Here is a 22,618-nt window from a genome sequence, read left to right as displayed (position 1 = left end):
GTTTTTTGTTGTTTTGTGGCTTTGTAGTCATCTTGCATCTCTCTGTGGTCGATTCTTGTCTCTTTGTGGCCATTTTGTGGCTGTGTTTGGTTGTTTCGAGTCTCTTTGTGGTAGTTTTGCATCCCTCGGTCGTCGTTTTGATTTGCTTTCCAACTGCTACTTGGTACCTTTTTACCCGTCTCATACGTCCTTCAAAGAAAATGAGAGACGCTGAGTTTGAATTGACCTGCTGGAAGAAAAGTTGAAGCGACAGTTTACGCGTTAAGTGCCGAGCTGAAGCTGAAGTAAGTTGAAGTTTGAGCACTGAGAGGAGCCGAAGCGCAAGCGCCGCAAACAGGTTTGTGTAATTGTTGGTTAAGACCAAACCTGCAGGTAGCAGACTTCATTCACTTTAATTAGAGTAGCTGCTGCTGTCAGCCAGTTTACATGACTCATTTATCAAAGTGACCCGGAGACTATTGTTTTTATCCGGAGCCTGAAAAGTAAAAAGGTTCTTCTTGGTTTCAGGGGGATTTTTGTCAAAAAACCTCCATATTTCTTCAGGTTTTTGTTTGTTTTTGTTTTTTTTAGATTGTGTTTCTCGGCCGTAAACTCGGAGCAACAACATCCACGCAGCCGCTGAGCGACGTTCCCGCTCCAGTTGCTAAAACAAGAGGGTCGGGACCTCCGACACGCCGGGCACAGCCGCAGCCGGAGGCCTGAGTCTGAATTCCTCCGAGAGCCAAGAACTGATCCCAACAGACGGGGCCGTGTTTATCCAGCCGTCAGCTCCAGGGTGTCGGGATTCACGGAGCTGCAGCTCACAGAGGCCGGGACCTCAAACCACGACACAGGGCCGGAGTCGTGAATCTAAAGGGGAGGACGATGCAGCTTCGACGTTTGATGCCAAATCGACTTCCCGCAAACAGACACAACATACCGCACGTTATCCGGAAGGAAACCCTAATCTGTTTAGAGGCTGTACTCGACGTGGAGCTGGGTGATGACTTTACCTTTACTGGACTATAAACTACCAAGATAGTGGAAGGTAATCTCATCTCATCAGCATTCTCACAAGAAAAAAGGCCAAAACAGAAAAACACGGACAGTGAAGCATAATGGTTCATTTTCAGTGTTCGCATGACCCGAATTAACCAATGAATGATGGTTTTACTTCCGGTTACTTTTTCACAGCGGTGAAGACAAGAGAGCAACAGAAATGCTTTTATCAGAACCCAAAACGATCCCAGAGGCCACAAGGCGACCGCCAAAGATCCTGAAATCCCTGTTTCAACAGGAAGTTCCACAGTCACTGAAACTGTCAAGACGCTTCCGGGACGTGGGGCCGAGAAGAAAACTCAACGACAGAAGTCTGGGAGGGTTGATGCAGTGGTGGGGGGAAAAAAAAACAAACAAAAACACCACGCCAAGACATCTAAAGAGCCTCAGGCTGAGCTGGATTCAGCCCGTACCATACGCCGCACGCTGAACCCAGTAGGGGTCCCACGGGCCAGGACCAAGGAGGAGAGGAAGTGTAAAGGACCATAAATCGGAAACACTCTTTTCTCTGCTGCAGGTGCAGGTTTACTGCGACAGACTTGAGCGTTGGTTGTCCAGAAATTCAGCAGTGAAAAAAACAAGGTCAAACATTAAGCTCATGATGTTTTCCAGTCCTGCAGGTCTGCAATGGTTTTTAAAGGGAAACCAAAGATACAAAGGCCACGTTCACATTATGCGCAGAATCTGGGCCACTTGCATATGTGGTCCTAGATCAGATCCATATCATACTTATCTGTGGCTACACTGTGTTGGTTTAGGACCTCAATGGCCCGGATACACGTCACTTACAAACACGAATATGGAACCATTAACACAAAACGATCGGATCCAACGTAAAAAATCCAAACTCTGCATTGAGGCCTTGCGTAAATCCTCATTTAGTCCGACGTTTTTTTTTTTTTTTTTTAAACATATTCTTACTTAAGGTTCGGAGGAATATTCCAACGCTACACTTAAAAAAATTAAAAACAGAATTTAAGACGTCTGTTGTTTCTATTGAGCTGCGTTATTTAGGATTGGGTTCTGCCAATAATGAGTTAACCCTCGGCTCGTTAACATCTTACTACTGTAATAAACGAGTCCTCAACATGTACCCTTATATTGGTGGATATTGTTAGATATTGTTGATTATTATTGGCCACTGCCAATGACCCTTTTCATATTTGTATTTTTAGATTGTTTTATGTCTGTACATTCATTGTTTGTGCACTTCTGTTTGCAGCCTCGCTTGCCTCAAACTGCCCCTTCAGGAACGAATCAAGTATTTGAATTTAATGGAATTGAATTAAATTATTTTAGATAAAATCAGCCATATTCACATTTGGTGTGTTGACCGGAAGTGAACACAAACTCCTGTAGGCTTACACCATGCTTGTACGCCCAGTCTGCCAACCGTTGAAGGTTTAGAGGTTCAGTTCAAAGTGGAACGTTACACTTCTGTGGAGCTGACTTCCCCGATCTAACCTACTTTCACTATTTTTAGGTGAAGCTGGACGCTGAAATCCATCTGCAGAGTCTGTAGCTGTGAAAGTGGAGCGTCATGGAGGATCCCTGTCCGGGTGGCAGTGGGCCAGCCGAGGGGCCAGAGTCTATTTTTACGAGACACATCTGCCCTTCGTCACCAAACGGGAGGAAGTCCTGACTAATGCAGGCCGGTTTCTGGAGTCGCTATCTCGCAGGCTCAGGCTGCTGTCACTCTCCAGGTCTGACGGCTCTGATATCCCACGGTACAGAGACACCGAGGGTAGAGAGTAGCCAGGGTTTAAACCGGCGTCCTGCAGGGAAAGGTCACAGTCCTGTCAAAGGGTCACTTCGTATCAGCTGGTTGTACTTTTTATGAATTTGAAGCATCAGCTACGATGGGCCCTTCATCGCGGATCTTATCCGCCTGGTCTTGTAGAGGCGCCGCGTCTCAAAGTTAGCATTCTCATTTCTGCTTGTTTGCTTTAAGGCAGTTATTGTTGTAGCTCGTGTTGGGCTCATGCGAATATACAGTGTTTCTAAACACAGTGCGACCAACGAGTATTATCATTATCTATTTATTAGTCCGACAGTTATTTCATCATTGATCAATAATTAGTTTATCATTTTAAAGAATCCTCGTAAGTCAAAGGTGACGTCTTGTTTTGTTTTGTCCGGCCAACAGGCCAAAACCCAAAGACGTTCAGTTTGCTCTGATACATGTGGGAGAATGAGCAAATGTGCACATTTGAGAAGTTAGTACCTGTTCATATTTTCCCCACTTTCGCTTAAAAAAAAAAAAAAAAAAATCCATAATCAAAACTGCCATTTAACTTTCTGTTGGCCAACTAATCAATTATTCGACTAATGTCGGAAATTAAAACAGGTTTTCCTTACCGCCGTGAGATAATGATTACAAACTGTTTATTATTATCTGTAATTCAAGCTACAGATGCTGGAAGCTGAACCCAGATAGATTCTATAAGAGATTTGAAAGGATTTGGATTCAGATCTAATTTTCTGGACATGCATCGTACTTACTTACATACGGCCTCATTTTAAAAACCAAATTATGCGACTAGCTTCTCCCGTGACAACGGCAACAGAAATGTGCTGGATGTAGGATCTTCCCTGTAACGTCTTCTCTTTTGTAGGTAAGTGTTTGATTCCCACTACCATTCGATCGTTTCTTTCGCCAACAATCCTTTTCTGACTGAATTTGTACATTTTGTCCCTTGTTGTTTTGAAACGGTGCATCAGAAACGCCACTGGACGTCAGTAAGTAACAACAGAACCCAGTTATTCAAAAAAAACAAAACAGAAAAGGTACTTTTCCACCATCACTCTCTGTAAAATCATACCGAACTTAATGTAGGTTTTTTGTACAAATACAAAATATTCTTAACTACAGAAATAACCAACATGTTTATTTAGAAAATGGCAGAATTATTCAAACACATCTTGAAAATGATTCGAATGCAAAGGAAAGCTGAAGTGCAGTGGGCGTCGACGGGGGGAGCAGTCGTCACATCTGGGCTTGTAGGTAATGTTCGTAATTGGCTCGAAGGACAAATTCAAAATAGGGTTTGGATTTCAAGCTGCTCAGGTCGTCCGACTCCAGCAGCTCTTTGATGTCGGGCAGGTACGTCTGCAGGGGAACACCTGGAAAACACAGTTTGATCTGTCACACGGGGAGAATGCTGAACTGAAACGTTTACGTCTTCATCAGTCTCACTACATGGACACATTCAGATTAGTCGAAACCTTGAGGAAATTGAACAACTTTTCATTCTGTGATGCATAAATGAAGGGGTTTTTTTTTCTGCCAAGGAAAGAAAATGCATGAAAAATTAAGCATGATAAGGGCTGCAACTGAGCACTATTTTCATTATTGATTATTCTGCTGGTTATTTTCTAGATCAGTCGATTTATTCTTTGGGGTAAAAAATGTCCAAGAGCAAAAGTGACGTCGTTCAATGTCTTGTTTTGTTCGACCAGCAAAACCCTCGCTGCCAGTCTGTACTTAAATATATGCAAAAGTTGAAAATGTGCTTCCTCTCCCCCGAAGCCTGTGACAGACCAGAAAGGACCCACCTTGGGTGAGGATTTCTGTAAGTAGGAAATAATCACATGCGCGTCCTCGAGAGCTTTCATGCCTTTCTCAAAAAGGGGACGATATGATTTACTTCCTGAAGATAACGCTTGAATCCTCCTGCCCGCCGGCGTTTTCTCACCTTCCTGTATGAGTTTGAGGAGGATCTTGACGAAGACGCTGTCCTTGGCGGCTTCCAGGGGGTCGTCGTTCCCGTCAGCCGAGGACCAGCTGAGAGACACACAACGTGCGAAACTATTCAGTGACAAGCTTCAACAGCAACCTGGGACTGTGATGTACAGTGAATACGGAGCAGAGTGGCACATTAATAAATCACCGTTTTAAAGTATTTCTTCCAACTTATTTTTTACTTTTGCTTTTCTTTTATAAATGGTTACCTCCATTTGCAAAGGGCCCTAATCTGGATGTGATGAGTTTGTGAAAAGCCTCCGTAAGTGACGTGAAAATCTAATTTAGGCAAAGCTTCAGTCTTCCAGTTAAAGTTAAAGGAACAGATAAACCAAACTCTTACTCGTCTCTCCTGAGCGCTTTGCCGAAGATTTCACATTTCAGCGAGTCGATGTCCACGGCGTCCTCCTGAAACACAAACAGAAAATCCGCATAAGTCGACTTTCAGCTGCCGTCGAGCCGAACCTCCGACCGACCGGCGCTCGGTAAAATCAGACTGACCTCGTCGATGTACTCCAGTAGATCCAGGGCCTTTTTGTAGTCGTACTCGTTGGCTCCTCGGTTGTCATCGCAGATGTACAACTGTGGAGGAGACAGGAGGAGACACCGAGGTGAGCCGAAGCTGCGTTTACACTGACCACAACGAACAGGGTGATTTTCTAATAATGGCTGGAATTCGGTTTCAGAAAGCTCCACGCAAACAGAAAAATCAATTGCTTTCTTCTTCCGGTTAAACCATGAAACGTAAAGAAGTAGCAGAGGTAGGTTTCTGCCTGAGAAACAGTTTGGTCATTGACACCATGAACACCAACACCGTAGGTCTCGAGGGTTTGAGAGGGAGATTCTTCGATAAAGTAGATAATGAGGTGGCACATTATGGCATCTCTCTTTGGCAAAAATTACCTGATGTGTGGTTCTCAAACTGAACGAAAGGGTCACTGGTTTGATTTCAGAACAAATTGAAAAAGAAAAAAAAAAAAACACGTGTATCTATAATCTGATCTTTTTTTGTGTTTGTGCCTTTTAAAATAGCTATTGACAAAAAGTAAATAATGTACATTTTAAAAAAAAACAAAAAAACATTTGAAAAGCAGCAACGTGTGTTTTCACAGACAATCTGCAGATACAAAAGTGTGGGGAAAAAAAAAAAAAAAAAGGGTGGCAAAAAATGGCAGCAGGTTAAGCGGGGCAGCCCAGACGTTTGCCTCCCCGGCAACGTTACCCCGCTCCTCCTGGGGGACCATGAGGCGTTCCCGGCCCAGATGAGATGTATAATCTCTCCAGCGTGTTCCGGGTCTACCCCGGGATCAACTTTGCCTTTCAGCTCAGCTCCCTCGTCACCGCAACGGTCCGACACAACGCCCGATTTACTGCCTGTCCGTCTCAGGCTCCATCCAACCCTCCCTCGTGATCAAGACCCCGAGATACTGAAACTCCCTCAACTGGGGCAGAAACTCTGTCCCAACCCGAAGGGGGCAATAAATACAACAGACCCGTTTTCCTGCGCTGGGTCGAGGCGTGTCGCGTGTGTTTTCACCTGTATGAGGTTGTGAGCGCTGAGCAGGGGCATGGTGTCGGGGTTCTGCTGTTTCTCCTCCAGCAGCTGTCGGGGCAAAGTCTCCTGATGCAGCAGGAAGCGCTCCTGCTCCACGATGTCTGATTGGACAGAACATTGACGGGGGTCAGGGGACACGCTCAGCACTGCAATCCACTCTGCAACAAGACTACACACTGAACTGGTGAAAACAAAAAACAAAAAAGCAAAAAAAACCAGATCGGAAGTTCTGATCGCGAGCCTCGATTGTGACCAGGTCGTGTTTTTACCGTCGACTTGTTTGTTGAGCTTGTCCTCCGGCAGGTCGGAGGCCAGCGCCGTGAGTTTGCTGAGAGCCAGCAGCGTCTTCTTCTTCACGAAGTAACGTGTCTCCATGTTGGCCTGGCCGTAGAGCGTCCTGTGGGCCTGCGGAGACACGAGTCGCCGCGTCAGTCACGACATCGCACTGAACACCACACGAAACGGATCTGTAAATGAAGCTCCTGGCATTGGATCGCGTATTATTTTAAACTCACGGTTTCATATTGTTGTCAAGGACTGAATTCAGATCGTGTCGTTTTTGGTCAAATGTTAAAAAATGAACCCGAAGTTACTACAAGTATCTTTTAACTGCTGATTGTGTCTGACCAGCAGATAAAAATCCCCAAACTACTTCACTTTACACTGACATGAAACAGTGGGAAAAAGCAGCAGCTGCTCACACGTGCAAATTCACGCAGGGTCTAACTGACATTAGAGAAAGGGATCGTTTTCTGACCATCGACTGATCCATCAATTGATGGAAAAACCAAATACATAACCTAAATACCTAAAATACCTTTCAAATTCTACCTGGAAACAAAAAAAAAAACAAACATTGCGCTGAGGAATGTACCTGGTAAAGGGGAACAACAAACAAATAAAAGCCCATGAAAACCTCCCAACGGCCAAATTCTGCATCTAAAGCAGATGTGATCAAAACTACTATTATTACTGTGTTCTGTGTTCCAGTCTGAGCAGTGAATGAAAGTAAAACATGCAAAAAAACATATAAAATCATTAACATCTTATGGCTATATTTAAAAAAAAAATTTAAAAAAATGGTGAATTTCCCTTTCTTTTGGTTACACAAACCAAAAGAAAAAGGAAACAGTGTGACTGAGGGCTTGTGGTTTTTCCTGTATGTACATGTGAACTTCAAGCAGGAAGGAAGCTATGAAACCTGTGTGTGTGTGTGTGTGTGTGTGTGTGTGTGTGTGTGTGTGAGAGAGAGAGAGACAGTACATCGCTGTATAGCTGCTGGTCTCTGGTTGTCATGAGCATCAACGTGTTTAATGAAGCGAGAAGGAAACTGAGTTTGTGCGTGTTACTGCTACTGTTCACTGCACTGTGTGTGTTCCAGGAAAGACAGTGGAAGGAAGGAAGGAAGATGCAGCCCTGTGTGTGTGTGTGTGTGTGTGTGTGTGTGTGTGTGTGTGTGTGTTCTTTGTTGCATGGTGGTAGTTTTAGAGGACAAAACCTTTAATGTGGTAAAAAAGGGAACAAGGAACGTTCATCTATCCTCCACTGTGGCAGCAGCAGCAGGACAGATGGAGAAAGACGTGAAACAGAAGCAGGTGAGTAAAAACAAGGAAGTAAGAGGAAGGAAGGAAGGAAAGGGAAAAGGGAGGAAAGGAGGACGATAGGGTGGAAGGAAGGAAGGGAAACACAAAGGGAGGGAAAGCAAAAGTAAAATTAGACAAGGAGAGGACAGAAGGAAGGAAGAAGGAAAGAACAAGGGAAGGAAAACACAAAGGTAAAAATAAAAAAAAAACAGACAGAAGACGGAAGGAAGGAACAAACGAAGAAATAAAGGAAAAGGAAAGAGAGAAACAAAGAAAGACCAAAAAGTGAAAGTGTACAAGGAGGGAAGGAGGGAAGGAGGAGAGGGAAGAAGATGCATCAGTTATAGAAGCTTTAAAGAAGGAAGGAAGGAAGTTGTGTGTGAGACAGGGTGTGTTTCCTTTAACCTCACAGAGGATGTAGTTGTGGTTTAGAGCTGAAGCATGAAACAAGCTCTGTGTGTGTGTGTGTGTGTGTGTGTGTGTGTGTGTGTGTGTGTGTGTGTGCGTGCGTGTGTGTCCCGTACACTGTGGTAGTCGTGGACGTGGATGTGGTGCAGCCAGCTCAGGTGCTCGTGAGCCTGCAGGAAGCTGGCCAGCTGCTGGTGCTGGGCGGCCGGCTGGGACAGCAGCTTGCCCCTCTTCCCCTTCTCCATGTACCAGCGAAACAGGAAGTCAGCAAAGTTCTGCAAAGCGACACGTGGGACAGAGAGAAGACGTCGGGTAAGACGCGTAAGATGACTGTTGTATCCTAACAAATACGACCGCACCTATTTGTTTCTTGGGATGAAGCGCTCCGGTTTATTCATCCTCCGACCAACTGAGGTGACTAAAATAAAGGACCGGAAGGGGGACGCTTCTCTACCACAAACTACAGCACACACACGCACGGGGAAACCCGAGAACTGCACTGAAGAGACTGAGAAAAAAAAATAAATTGTTATTTTACTTTAAACTCGAAATACATAAACGGAGGAGGGGCCACGACGACCAATCAAAAAAGGTCAAGCCACATTACTCACACCTGAGACAATTACACCTTCAATAACTGATTAAATGCAAGCATCCCGGAATTCATTCCCGACATTCAGGACACTGGCCGTTAGTTACTCATTTCCTTTGCTTGGCTTTAAGGATGAAAAGTTCTCATCTCAAGAGCCACTTTCTTTTCTTGCCATTTGTGCTTCGGTGGTGATTTTTAACAAGACTTTAGACTGAGATGATGTTTTGAGATCTTGAAAAATGGAGCTCGATGTGGTTGGATTCTTAGATTCTAGTGGGACAAAGACATTCAAGTTTATCCCGAGTGCGATTCCAGCGGAAGGACGACGTCCTTTCCTAATTTAGAAGGGTTATAGGACATCTGAGAGCGAACGTCTGTCGCCTGATCTGCTTCTCAGAGAAGCTCGGTTGTGCACATAACCCAGCCTCGTCTTACTCGCCATCTGCTGGCCTTTTGTTTCGCGGTGCCTTACCGCCGTCAACTGTCAATCCCCGAAACAGGAACCCACGCACCGAGGCGTTTCTGCGTCTGCGTACCTGGTCCGCGAACTTGGCCATGTAGTGCTGCAGGCGGCTCTGGTTGTCGGTCTGCTCGCACATCTGAACCAGGATGTCGAAGTCGCAGTACTTCTCCGCCAGCGCTGCCACCCACTGGTACTGACCCAGCTCCACTGCAACACACAGCAGGTACACGTTGACCCCACCCAAGCACGAGAGCCTACTTCAAATGCAGTCACATTAGGTGGCGTCGCTGGGACGATCCAGCGCGCGATTTCAGTTCATCGCGGTGAACAACGGAGTCCGCGCGCCTCTCCTCTCTGTAGCGCACCGGTTAAATGGATTTCACGCTGACTTCGTCGCAACACACACACACACACACACACGAGTTGTTGTGTTTCCTGCTGCGAGAAGACGCAGCTTGAAGTTTTTCTAACCGATTTTTAAAAATACTTCAAACTGTCAAAATCAAAATGTCAGCTCCTTGGTTTGTGATGCAGAGTTTGTTTCTTTATTGTTCCTTTAATTAGATTCATTTCTTCTCCAGTTACTTTAACATCTTTCTTTTTTAAGTCTGAAAACTTAATTTCCTGAAATTTTTATTTATTTATTTTTATTTTGTAATTGTTGTTGTTCAGTATAGTTTTTTTTTTTTTTTAATGATTTTAGGCTGCATTTCTTTTTTCATCTCATCTCATCTTTAGACTGTAATTTTAAACTGTTTCAGATCTTAAGTTGTGGTTTATGGTTGTTAATGGTACCAATCTAATTTTAAGTGAAGTTTAATGTTAGAAAATTACTGTTACATTTGCTGTTGGATTCATGTTTATGAAGCCTTTATAATTCAACTGTAAAGTGTCCTGCTCAGTGCATATGTGGGCCAAAGCTCTTTACTAAGGACGTTTATTGTATCTTTTTAAAAAAAACGAAATATCGTTATTAGATATTTTTTCAAGATTGTCAAGACAGAAAACAGGGGTATGAGCCGCCGCGAAGGCCCCTGGCTGAAATCGGACTGGGAACATTACTGTTATACAGTCGGTATCTTTAATATTTGGCCACCACGACGGCCTGTTGTCAGATGTTAACGCCTAAATTATTGCCACAAAAAATCCGTCATGGGTTGTGGCAGTCTGCGACGCCTATGATCTGAATCTTATTCTGTTATCAGACTCATCCTCAGTCCGGTTTTATCCTCCACCTACACAGTGGCTGCAGCAGCTCAGAGCGGCGCTGGCTGTACTCCATCTCCAGGCTGTTGTAGCGCTCCTGTTGGGCCCCCGGGGGCCTCTGCTGCTGCAGGGAGGTGAGCTGGGACACGCAGCCGCCCAGGTAGATGTCCAGCAGCGCCACCAGCTGCTCGCACAGGGCGCCGCGGAGCGTCGAGTCGGCGTGCGGGTACACCGAGCGCAGGATGATCTCGTGTTGGCGGGAAATGACGGTACGGACGCCGCCCACACCGCCTGATGCTGGAGGAGGAAAGATCAGGGGGGAGAGAAACGGGGGTTAATAACTCGTTCTACTCCAGCAGCCACTTTTGCAGCGAACTAACCAACCAGTCTTCAGTTTCTTACAATTCTATGTCAGAAATAACGCAGTGATCAAGTGAAAAAAATTGCAGCATCAAATTGAGGTATGGAAAATTATTCTATCCGATTATTTTTAGGACGTCGTTTGTGGTGCTGTTGAAACTGTATTGTGTTACAAGGAGAGGTGTTTTTGTTATTTAGCCAACCCTCGGGGATGGAAGTGGTTTGGACAAATCAATAGAAGCACCTTTAAGACCCGTAACGCAATTAGACAGCGCAACAAACTGCAGCCTCCACAGTGACCGCACAGTTGAACCAACACCTCTCTAACACGGTTTCAACAAAAAGCTCCGCGAAGGGAGGACTTACCGCGGGGCTGCATTAGTTTTAAAGTGAAAGTGGTCACCTGTGGTGGTCCGAGCTGCAAAATGCAGCGCCGAAAGCTTGAAAACAGCACACGCTGACGTCTCAGGTCACATGAGGACCGAAAGTGATCACACCTTTTTTCTGCAGATTCCAAATCAAACCACCCTGACAATGCAACCTCCACACAGACTCCCTAGCACGAGTGGCCCAGATAAATCCCGAGCCGAGTCCCTGGAGCAGTTTTCAGAGCCACGTGCGACGACCTGAGGCTGCTGGTGGGAGAGAGAAGCATCACAGACACACTGGGTCTCGTGCAACATGAATGCGTGTTACCCGTCCATGGGATGTACTCCGGCTCTGCGGCAGCATTTTCAGACGCTCTGTACATGGAGGCCTTGGTGTCTCTGTACTGCCCGGCAGCCTGAAGCACGTCCTGCACACACACACACACACACACACACACACACACACACAGAGCACAAGCTGGTAGGAGCATTTTACTTTATTAAAATCACTACGAACAGAGGTGGGGTCTTTTTCCCAGGTTAAAGCCAGCGCTGGTGTCTTCCCTCTCCGGCGGCAAACAGTAGCCTTCATGAAATGAATGGACCGTGTTGGTTTACCTTGATGATGATGTTGACGGTGAGAACCACCTCGGCCCACTGCACCGAGTCCACCGGGTTCTCCTTCAGACTCCGCTCCTCCTCCTCCAGCAGGCAATCAAACACCGAGGAGATCTGAGACACCTGCGGGAGAACCAAAAACAGCAGTCCAGCAGCCAGTCGACTCCCACACCACAGCAACGATTCCGAGCGGAGAACGGCGAGACACAGACCTCTCTGAAGAAGACGTCCGCGGCGGTGAGGCTGGACGGCACGGCGATGTTGTTCCTCTGCAGCGCGGTGCCGATGGCCCGGTTGACCAGCTCGGCGTGTTTGGTGTGGTGGTTCTTCAGCACCATGGCCGCCTGCAGCTTCTCGGCGTGTTCGCACAGAAGCAGGCGGGTCGCCATGGGAGACGAGCGCACTGTCACCTGGCCGAGCCGGTCCAGCAGACCCACCTGGCGGGAGGAGGACAGTGAGGATCATTTCACAGATTCCGTTCTTTCTAAATCCAGCCTGCAACTTGTATTATCACGTCCAGCAGGATAAGACTGTATGTTCTTCCCTCGGGAGGGAGTTACACGGGGGGTGCGACAGGAAAACCTAGGACGCAGGCCATTAAACAACCCATCAGTCTTTGGTGCAGTGGCTCCACCGTGTGGCACTTTAACTTCTCAATCACACCTCCTGAACTGTACAAAGCAAGTTAGCTACACCAGGTGTATTTTGTCCTCCTCGTTTTTATTAATATAATGTGACACAGCTCATGAGCCTGAGAAACGTCTGTCTGTGCAATGCAATGAAAAAAAGATCAGCGCAGCTCTAATGTTTGACTGGTTTTAGTTTGAAAAAGACACAGGCTGGATCGTAACCAGGGCACAAGCTCGGCATTTAAAGGCCTTGTACACCTTTGCCTCAACCGCGCAGGTTGATTAAACCTCTTCTCAGGTCTGTGTGGCCATGTACAGGCTGCTTCACTGAAATGTCCTAGACTCTCCTATTAGCATGTGACAATTTCCCAATTCCACCTTGTGCATTTCCCAGCATCTGCCTTGAAATTAATCCAGCGTAATTAATTTAAAAACACCCGGGGGGGGTGGGGGCAGGGCCGCGACTCGACGGCCTGCTAGTTGTGTGTGTTACCTGGAGCAGGAAGTCCATGAAGCAGCCGTGAGCCTTCATCTTGTCCTCCAGCTGGTGGAGGATGATGAGGGAGGTGAGAGGAAAGCCGACGCTCTCTGGATGAACAGAAACAGACGTGGAAACGTTTGTAGAAAATAGAGACTGAAAAAGTGCAAACCACCTCGAACACTTCCATAATCCTCAGGGTATTTGCTATAACTGCTCTTTATGCGCACTCTTTTTCTGTTCTTGAATTATTAGTTTGTTTAAATATTTTAATGATTGTTTTCTTAAAATTTCTTTTCTGTCGTGATTCATACACTGATTTTTGAAAAGCTGCATATGAGTGAAGTTAGGACATTTTTTTTTTAAAGTATATGGACGAGTAAAACTGAGGACAGACGGGGAATTGATAACTGAGGGACATAAGGTGCAAATACACCTGCATTTAAAAGACAAACCTGGTGCATACACTGTATTAACTCTGACCTAGTGACAAGATTCTTTGCTCTGCCTGTCCAGTAACACCCACCTACAGCTGCATTCAGCATAATTTTATATTTTTTTTTTCAACAAATGCAAACAAATATGTTCAAATTAACTTGACAAATTTGGTGTAATTACCTCGAGAGGACGGGAATATAGTGAGAGAATTCCTCGAGCTTTCAGGAACCCTGTTGTATTTATTTAACATGGTAAAGAAATGCAGCTTTTTGGTTTCAGGATTTGTATAGGGGTTTTTTTTTTTTTTTTTTTGGTTTGAAAAGGGAAGGTGGATAGACCGCCTCTCCCGCCCCCTTTCCCCTCCTCACCATCGGGGACAGACTCAGCCCAGCGGGGATCGGAGGCCGGGTAATCGTCCACCAGATCCAGGTTGATTTGAGTCACCACGCTGTCCAGCTCTGCCCCCTCCTCTCCGTCGCCGTCAGCGGGGAAGAGCTCGTCTGTGACGGTCTGAGCCCCCACCAGGTCGTTACTGTCAGAGGAGAGATTTTTATTTTTATTTACAGTATTATAGGGACTGAATCCTTGTTTTCTACATCTCAAATCACGGTTCAGATTTTGTTTATTCAAAGGGTTAAAGATATTGGGCACCTGAACAAAGTATCATCCTTTTACAGCTAAAACTATTGATATCAGCCCTCAAAAAAAAATGTTTTTTAATTCTTGTTCAATACTAAAGGAACACTGGCCTTAATAAAACAAACAGCCCAATTACTCCACATAATACGATGCAGAGAAATGAGGCTCTTTGTATTTGTGAAGCTTTGACCAACATGTCGGATGTTTTTTACCTGATAAATGACCAAAATGAAGCTTTTCCCAAAAGGGACCTGATTTGTTAATAATGTAATCAGCTCAAATTCATAACCCTTGTTTTTAAATGGATATGCTGATAACGCTGATAATGTGCAAATACGGTACAAACCAAAAAGTGATGCGTGAATCCAGAAACCAACTCTCACAATTAAAAGATTTTCGTTGGTTTTTTGTTTTGTTTTGTTTTGTTTTGTTGTTTGTTGAGCCATTTGTTGACGCACCGACAGAACTGCAGGAAAGCCGCCTTCAGGAGTTTGGTTTTGTCCTCATGAGCGACAGGCTCTGCTCTGGTCGGCGTCTCCATGGCTGAAACCTTAAAGACAGAATCAACATCAGAAATGCATTTTAGATTCACCCACTGTCAAAAGGCTCAGAGCCATTTTCTTTATTTCCTCTCAGTTTCCTTTTTCCTAACTGGATTTCCTATGTGTGAAAGGGTTTACGGTGCGATAATCTAGAGAAAGGCTGAAATCTTACTAGAGTCTGGTCAAAATAATTCCCAGCTGTCTGCAGATACGGCTCCTTCAGGGTTTCTGCAGGTCCACCAAGCTAAACTTAAGACCTTTTTAATACCACACAGAATGTCATTTAATCCCCTATTCATGCTGAACGGAGGAAAGTACGACGAAAACCAGCAGCGGCAGCATGGCCTACAGTTAGTTATTATTAAATAATAGATTTCAGTAATTCTCAGCAGTATATAACAATAATTGCGAATGATATAATTAATTAAATAAATGTGACCAGGACCTGCATAAACAGCATTAAATGAATGGGTAGATTAACCAGCTAATGATGACAAAGTCATAAATGGATTTCAATGACTTTGTCATTATAAGTCGGTTAATCAGGCAAGAGAGAACATTAAAGACTCTTGTACATGAAAAGTGAGACTTTTAAAACCTTCTAAAGGTATTTTTCTTTTTGGAAATTGCGTTCAATGCTTTTTAAGACTTTTCAAGACCTGCAGATACCCTGTCATTTAGTCTTTTTTCCTGTACAGCCTGGCTAAGTTCGGCAGCCACTGTGTCGCCGGCAGTTCGAGCTTTACCTCCGGGGCGGCAGCCAGCGAGGAGCACAGCGAGTCCTCCATGGTCTCCGGCAGGATGGAGGCGCTCTCCCGGGCCACCACCGCCAGCAGGCCGCTGTTCTGGGAGAAGAACACCGGCAGGTTGGCGCAGCAGCCTCCTCCGCGTACCCCGTCACCTGGACAGACGGCGACGTCAACACAGTCACGCACAGACATCATGAAGTCTTTCTATCTTTTACCTATTTTGGTTTTACTCTATATCGCATTTTTGTCAGCATCTCCCAACCATACGTAACATGATTCCTAAAAGCATAATTAGATCACCAAACAAGACTTGGACCTGGATGGGGGACAGAAAATGGATGGATGGATTCATAAATTTAGGAAAGGTCCACATGTGAATTTGACATAAGGACAGAGGTCTAGAACAATAGTACTGGAGATCTTCTGGTTGGTTTTTGCTAAAATCCAAAAACCTTTTATAAAAAGATTTTTCTAAGTTAATTGAAGACTTTTTAATTCCTTCTAAGGCCTCTTCACTAACTGACCCCTTAAGGATCATTCAAATCTTACCTAATTCCATTACTCTCAATGCTATAAAATCCCATTTAGCTGCATTATTTCTGACCTGATTCTTGTTTATTCTCTAAATCCAGCGAATCTTTTCTCAGCCGTGAGTTTTTTTGTCGGAGCATTTACTACAGACCGTAGCAGAGAGATGACAGGAGATGAGGGGAAAAAAAGGAGCAAAACAGATCCCCGATCCGACCCGTTCATGGTTAAGATACAGCGCTGCCACTTCTTACCGGGCGAGTTAAAGCTGACTTTCTCATCAGGCACTCCTCCCCGGCTGGTTCCAGTTGAGCAGGCGAACACCAGCTCCTCGTTGTAGAGGAAGGCGGTGGAGCCGGGGGAAGGTGGCAACACCAGCCGTGTGGCCTGCAGGGCCTCCTCGCTCTGAGGAGGTAACAAGTCGTAACAACACATGTTCAAAATGAAGCCTTTATCTTCCATTTATAATGACTGGAACTCATAAAACTCAAAAAAAAAAAGGGGAGAACTACGATACATCTCAAGAAAGTTTTAAATCTCAGGCAGACCATTTGGGTTCACGTGCTGATATTTGTAAATATCCACCTCTGAGGTTTCTGAGGCAGAAACGTCAGAACCTCAGGATCCTCGGGATCGGGACTGACCTGGAACGGAGGGTTGTATTTGGTGACCTCCACGGTGAACTGGTCAGAGATGGCGGCTCCGTTGTCCTGCAGGGTCACCAGGCAGAAGTAGGCCAGGCAGGGACTGTCTGACGGGTGCCAGGCTGCAACCAAAACCACCAGGCCGGCTCTGAAAACACACACCACAGAGCCCGGCTCAGCTCAGCCCCAGATACATGCGGCAGATGTCAATTTTGGATGTAAACACCCAGGAATCTCGTAGCATGAACGCAATGCTGTTCATGTACAGGTATTCAAGCCTTTTGTTGTTTCTCCATTCTAGCCGTCTGCACATTTGCTGCTGTCTTTCATATTTTTTTTTGTCAGGACCACACTGCTTGTTCCTGTGGGAGCGACTATGGAAGATTTAACCCAGTAAATTACCTGTTCTATCCGTTTCTTACAAACAATTGATTGACCTTGATTGATTTCTAGGAACAGCGGATTTTTCAATTCAAGATCTTGCCTAAGATTAAAATACGACTGACATAATTCAACATGTTTTTTTTTTGGACAAAGCACAGAACAGGCAGAAAACAAGCGACACAAACACAGACAGATGAACACACTCACTGGCTGAGCTTCATATCCAGATAGGCCACATTCGCCCCCTCCTTCATCTCCTCGTAGTTGCTCTCTGACCCCTGATGGGAGAGAGATCCTTTCATTTGTTTTGTAATGTAATTTTATTAAGGCTTTAGCTGAATAAAATGAGTTGTAACTCCACAGTCCATATAAAATAGAATTTCATCAGCCCTGTCTCTCATTGTAAAGGGCCACTGTACGACCCCGAGTCGGACTGATGCTGACATACAGTATCTGTGACCACGCGTGTCCTCGTACTGACCCAGATGGCATCAGCGATGCTCTCGGTCAGAGCTCTGCGGGCGTCCCAGCTGAGGATCTGGTGCTCCCAGCTGCTGTCCATCTCCCATTTACTCAGACTGGAGCTGGTCAGCGTGTACAGGCAGCTGGTCCTGCCCGCCCACAGCACACTGTGGAGCTGCAAAGAAAGCCCGAGTCAGATTCAGGTCGCAGAGGTTCACCACCTGAGAAAAAGACCCGTAAATCCTACGGTGGGATCTCTCAATATGACTCACTGTGTCGTTGGCCGGTGGGGAGAGGATGCCAAACAGGCTGGAGACGCGGCGTCCGATGCCAGACAACATGCCCTGACCCTGCTGCAGAGCTCGGTACTGCAGCTTTCCCGAAGAATCTGCGCTGACTCTCAACAACCGACTCTTCACTGAGGACAAGATGAAGCTTCCACCCTGAGAGAGGAGGGAGAAGTGACAGGTAGAGGTAAAACAGAAGGAATATTCAATCTGATGAGAGCTAAAGATTCAAACCGGACCGGAAAAGCTTATTTTGTCTCACATTTTTCTCTTTGCTTTGTTTAAGTTTCCAGTGATGAATTAGAAATAAAAAATTAAACAAAAGGGACTGAAAAAAAAACAAAAAACCCCACAATGGATTCACTGGCAGCTGTTTTATTGGATAGACTTTGTCAACCGCCAACTTACAGACTTTAGCTCCACAGGCATCCAGATAAATGTGATTTATTGAAGATTTACTGCACTTACTCTGACAGCAACAACAAAGTTGCAGAGATCTCCCAGGTCCACGTCCGTCTCTGTATAGTTGCCCTCCTGAGCCAGGCTGGGCCAGAAACGAGCCGTTCCCTCCGTGGCCACTGCCAGGACGGAGATGGACTGCACGGCTGCCGTCTCCAGAGGAGCGGCGGACGTCACGGCCACGAGGTCAGCTGTGTAGTTGTACTCGCTGCTGGGCAGCTGCAGCTCCTTACACACCGAGAGCTGCAGGAAAACACAGCGAGCGCCTCAGTTCGTGAATTCAAGGACCTCAAATACGAATCCGTGAGCGTTTTCTCAAGGGCCGCAACTGACTATGATTTTTATTATTATTTGATCTGTCGGTTATTTCTTTGATTATTCATTAACAGTTTCCCAAACCCCCACTGCTACTGAGAGAGTGTGAAGTAAAAACCAACAGTATGATTTTGAGTAAATATTGTATGTCTTGATGTAACCTGCAGCAGAAATATAAACGGTGGGAAAAATGACAAACGGATTGAGCTAAAAATGAAAGACAGAAATAAATGTTTTAACATGTTACAACAGCAGAATATTTGGTCACGAGTTCAATAGCTGTTGCTGTGATGTTTTCTTTGGAGCGTCTCCTTGTTGGTCAGATCTGCCCTGAGTTTAATTGTGGCCAGTCGCTGCTTGCGACCGATCTCTCTCTTTCTCCCAGCATTGATACAAACATCACAATCACGCAGCAGCAAATCTGAACTTGTGTTGTTATTGCCTTGTAACGTTGATAACCTGATCTAGTTTGACGAATAGTTCATTTTTATGCTGTTTCTTGCTAAAGTTATCATTGTAGTAACGTATTGGGTTAATTAGAGATGTGCAATTTAAACCAGTAATTTACTAACGTCTGGCTGTAGGTTTGTCAGCTCGTCAGTATCATGGTTTTACACACACGATGCAGTTAACTGCTGTTTAAGTGAAGCAATGCTCATGTTCCTTTCCGGGCGCTTAGATGTATCTTCACATGTGCTGTGCAGAAACCAGTGTCCACAATCGTGATAATGTCCTTTTCCACTGAGTGAAGGAGGTGGAACCTTCATTCGGTGGATCTGTTCTCTCTTGCAGGAGCTCTGTAGCAGTCAGTGGAAATTATCCAGCCGGTCTCACAAAAATCCATCAACAGATTTGTTCGGCCCCAAACAACGTACACTTGAATACGAACTATGAACTCAGGCAACTGTCTTAAGACCTCAAACCTCAGATGGAATATTCAGCCACGTCAGCTTCTTGTGCTACAGCTTTTCAACTTATTCCCTTCCTGAATAAAATCCCTGGACTGGCGTTTGGTAATTTATGGATCTTTTTGATGGAAGAGGGGCTGAACTGTACCTTGGCCACAGCAGTCTGGCAGATCTTCCAGATGATCAGTCTCTCCCCACAAACCATCCAGGCCCAGCCACTCTCGTTCACCTTCACTGAGATCTGGTCATCAGCTAGAGGGACCAACACAGACACACAGAAATGTTCAGTGGAAATACTGGAAGACACGATAAAGTCCTTCCAACAAACCCTCACAAACAGGCAAGGGGCATCAACAAGAACGGGGAAGGAAAAAGAAAACTGGAATACATAACAGAGAGAGGTTTTTTTTCCTTTACCGTCAGCCATCGTCAGCGCCTCCATCACCTTGACAGGTAGTGAAGAGCCGAAGGTCTGGACATCATAGTTGATCGATTCTGCAGCTGCATGACTCTGCACTCGGGTGGGTGTTGACCTGGCGGAGGGAGTTTCAGAGTGAGACAGGGGAGACACCTTCTCCGCTGAATATTGAGCTGAAACTAGTTGGTGATGCTGCTGAACTGTAATGAACTATGTTAAGACTAGTGCTGGACCATTGGCCATCCTGGGATCTCTCTCTCTCTCTCTCGATCTCTCTCTCTCTCGGCTGTCAAAGCCTCATTCCAGATGTTCTGGATCTGGATCTTTGTCCTCCAGGAGTCCAGCCTCCCCCTCGCCTCTCTCTCCCACTGCGTGTTCATTTCCTACACACGGACATGTGAATGGAGAGCTTGGCTTTGCCCCTGTGTGTGTTTGTGTAGTCTGTCGTTTTTCCAGGTCTTCATGGTGGAGAGGAGGTCATGTGGCCCAGGTCCTCCCAGATCATCTTCATTTGGATCTTTCTGTGATAAAATTCTGCAGGTCTGAGCTGATCAGACAGACTCTGACTACCCTGATTCATGTGTTAGAATTTTGATGGAACGAGAGAAAATTCAGCACCACAACATCATCCTGCTAAATAAACTCAGGCAAGATTCTTGCTGCCTTCTGCCTACCGCTTAATGGTGCTGTAAAATGTGACTGGTGTTTGTACTGGACTCACTGGGAGCTGTGGTCCTTGACCCACTGTGCTGCTCTGCTCCTCCTCTCTGTTGTCTGCAGAGTTACTGCTGCTAGATCATGGACGGACTACTGAATGAGCCTTTGTTTGAAGTGACTGTTTTTGCCGGAAAGTCAGTCAAGGAGACACAAAACGACCACGAAGGGGTGAAAACCGACTACACACGGACTCGTCATTTGTATATTCTTCAGTTTGGGGGTCTTGTTCCTACGTAGGAGGACTGGGGGCCTTTCACATGGATTTGAACTTCTTTTCTCTCAACTTTGCCACCACAGTTTTTTGTTTTTTTTTTACTTTGTTATTCATGTAAAGCGAGTCAGCAGCAGTCCACTGCTGGCTGCCTGTCTGATGTCTTACTTATTATTGATTTGTTCCACAATGGGCTACTGGCCCAACCTGTGTAGTGGCCCACCGGGAAAGGTCCTGGTTCTCCCGAATTGGCCACTTCGTCACTGATTTAGGTGTTTTGGTATATCTTAAGATATTAACAGTATGAACTAATTAACACCTGTTTACTGACAACACTGAAGTCAGCTTCCAATTCAGCACCTCTCAGGGAAAGTCAAGTTACATTACTGAGCTAACGGTTCTCCAGTTTTTGCGCTTCTACTGCTTGAAACCCACTTTCCAATTTGTGATAACTTTATTTGATTTATTAAAGCAAGAAAGGGAGATCTGACTGCCTTTTTCACTTCAGACCAGGTGGTTTTTGTTCTGACCCTGGTCTGATGATGTGGTCTACATCTGAAAAAGGCGGTAAAATCTCACTTTGCTGCATTTTCACAAAGAGAATTAAGGCCTAACAAATCTGAAACTTTAACTAGTCTTTAGCCTCTCTGGTCGGATCTAGTCAGACCGGTCAGTGTTTTCTCTCACCTCGCCGACAGCGGCGTCCTCCGCGGGGAGAACAGCAGACTGTTGGAGGCTCCGGAGACGCTCTTTCTCCCGGTGGTCCGGCCCTGCTGCCTCCGGCCGGAGCTCGGGGCGGTGCGGGGACTAAACATGCCTGCTGTGACACCCCGAACACCTCGACAAATCCAGAAATAAGTAATATTTTTGAACGATACGATTTATCCGCCAACGTAAAACTCTCCTTCTCCAAATAACGCGCGGTGCAGTCGCGTGAATATGTCGTCACCGCCAAACCCAAGCCCCGCCCATTCAAAAAAACCGTTATTAACAACGCGAACAATTTACAGTCATAATGACTCTATGGGATAAGCACAGGGGGGATTTCTGGTAAAGACACGGCCGCAATAAACTCAGGTTGTAGAAACAATTTAAAAACAAACGATTCTGAAATAAACAACATCTGTCAGCCTCTTTTGCCAAAGTGTAATTTTCTGGGATTCAATTTCGTTGAATTCAAAGCAGGAATATTGTTAATCGATTAAAAAACAAATGATCAGAACATGAGCTCCAATCATGTTTAAAAAAGGGTCTGGTTTTAATAATATATCTTTGGACACTGCCCTTTCCCCATTTGCTGCTTGTCACAGCCCCTGCTACCGTCTTTCGTCCATGGATACTGTATATTAATGTTTTCCCTCTTGCCTTCAGTCTGCTTTTCCTTATTATTTTACTTTTATTTCACCTCTCCTCTCCCCTTAACATCGCGCTGGCCATTTCCTGTAGGCTAATTAATATTAACTGCCTGAGTATATTAACTAATAAAATATGTTAAGTTATATACTCACATAGCTTATTATTAAAACTAAACTGACAACTCATTACTGTTTTAGCAATTTGATGCATTGACTTATTGCTAAGAGTAGTTTTTTTTATGCTTGAAACGCTGAAATCTCCTGTCCCACGTTATCTAACACTGTCAGGTTGAATGGGACGTTGTTTTAAATCTAATTTTCTTAGAATCTGCTTAGCCTGTGCACAGTTTTTGGTTGTTTTTTTTTTTTTGGTAAATTTTAAGGAGTTGACAGTATAAACATTGTTTAAAAGTAGAATTTCGATTGCTGGTTGATAATTGTTTTAATGCCAGTGCCTTGTTGGTGCAAAACGTTTCACGAGTTCAGTGACAAAAAGTCACAATAAAGTAAATTAGGATTAAA

General features: G+C 45.2%; 1 protein-coding gene across 1 annotated transcript; it reads right to left on the bottom strand.

Annotated features, from left to right (window-relative positions):
* Nucleotides 1-3,909: 3,909 nt before the first annotated feature.
* On the bottom strand, nt 3,910-22,618 carry nup133 (nucleoporin 133). Its single transcript, XM_040146703.1, has 25 exons — nt 21,429-22,618; nt 19,813-19,928; nt 19,544-19,647; nt 18,182-18,415; nt 17,699-17,869; nt 17,446-17,601; nt 17,172-17,242; nt 16,581-16,728; nt 16,191-16,341; nt 15,406-15,560; nt 14,576-14,667; nt 13,847-14,010; nt 13,056-13,150; nt 12,146-12,370; nt 11,934-12,056; nt 11,644-11,743; nt 10,621-10,884; nt 9,455-9,588; nt 8,443-8,601; nt 6,605-6,740; nt 6,318-6,436; nt 5,282-5,362; nt 5,124-5,188; nt 4,734-4,822; nt 3,910-4,161 (listed from the first exon to the last, which is right to left on the bottom strand). Exons 1-25 carry the CDS (start codon nt 21,554-21,556, stop codon nt 4,025-4,027), a joined length of 3,417 nt encoding a protein of 1,138 aa, XP_040002637.1. The 5' UTR covers nt 21,557-22,618; the 3' UTR covers nt 3,910-4,024.

This window comes from Xiphias gladius, chromosome 15 (assembly GCF_016859285.1).
Source record: "Xiphias gladius isolate SHS-SW01 ecotype Sanya breed wild chromosome 15, ASM1685928v1, whole genome shotgun sequence".
Taxonomy (NCBI): Eukaryota; Metazoa; Chordata; class Actinopteri; order Istiophoriformes; family Xiphiidae; genus Xiphias; species Xiphias gladius.
This window is presented reverse-complemented; position numbering and strand designations above follow the sequence as displayed.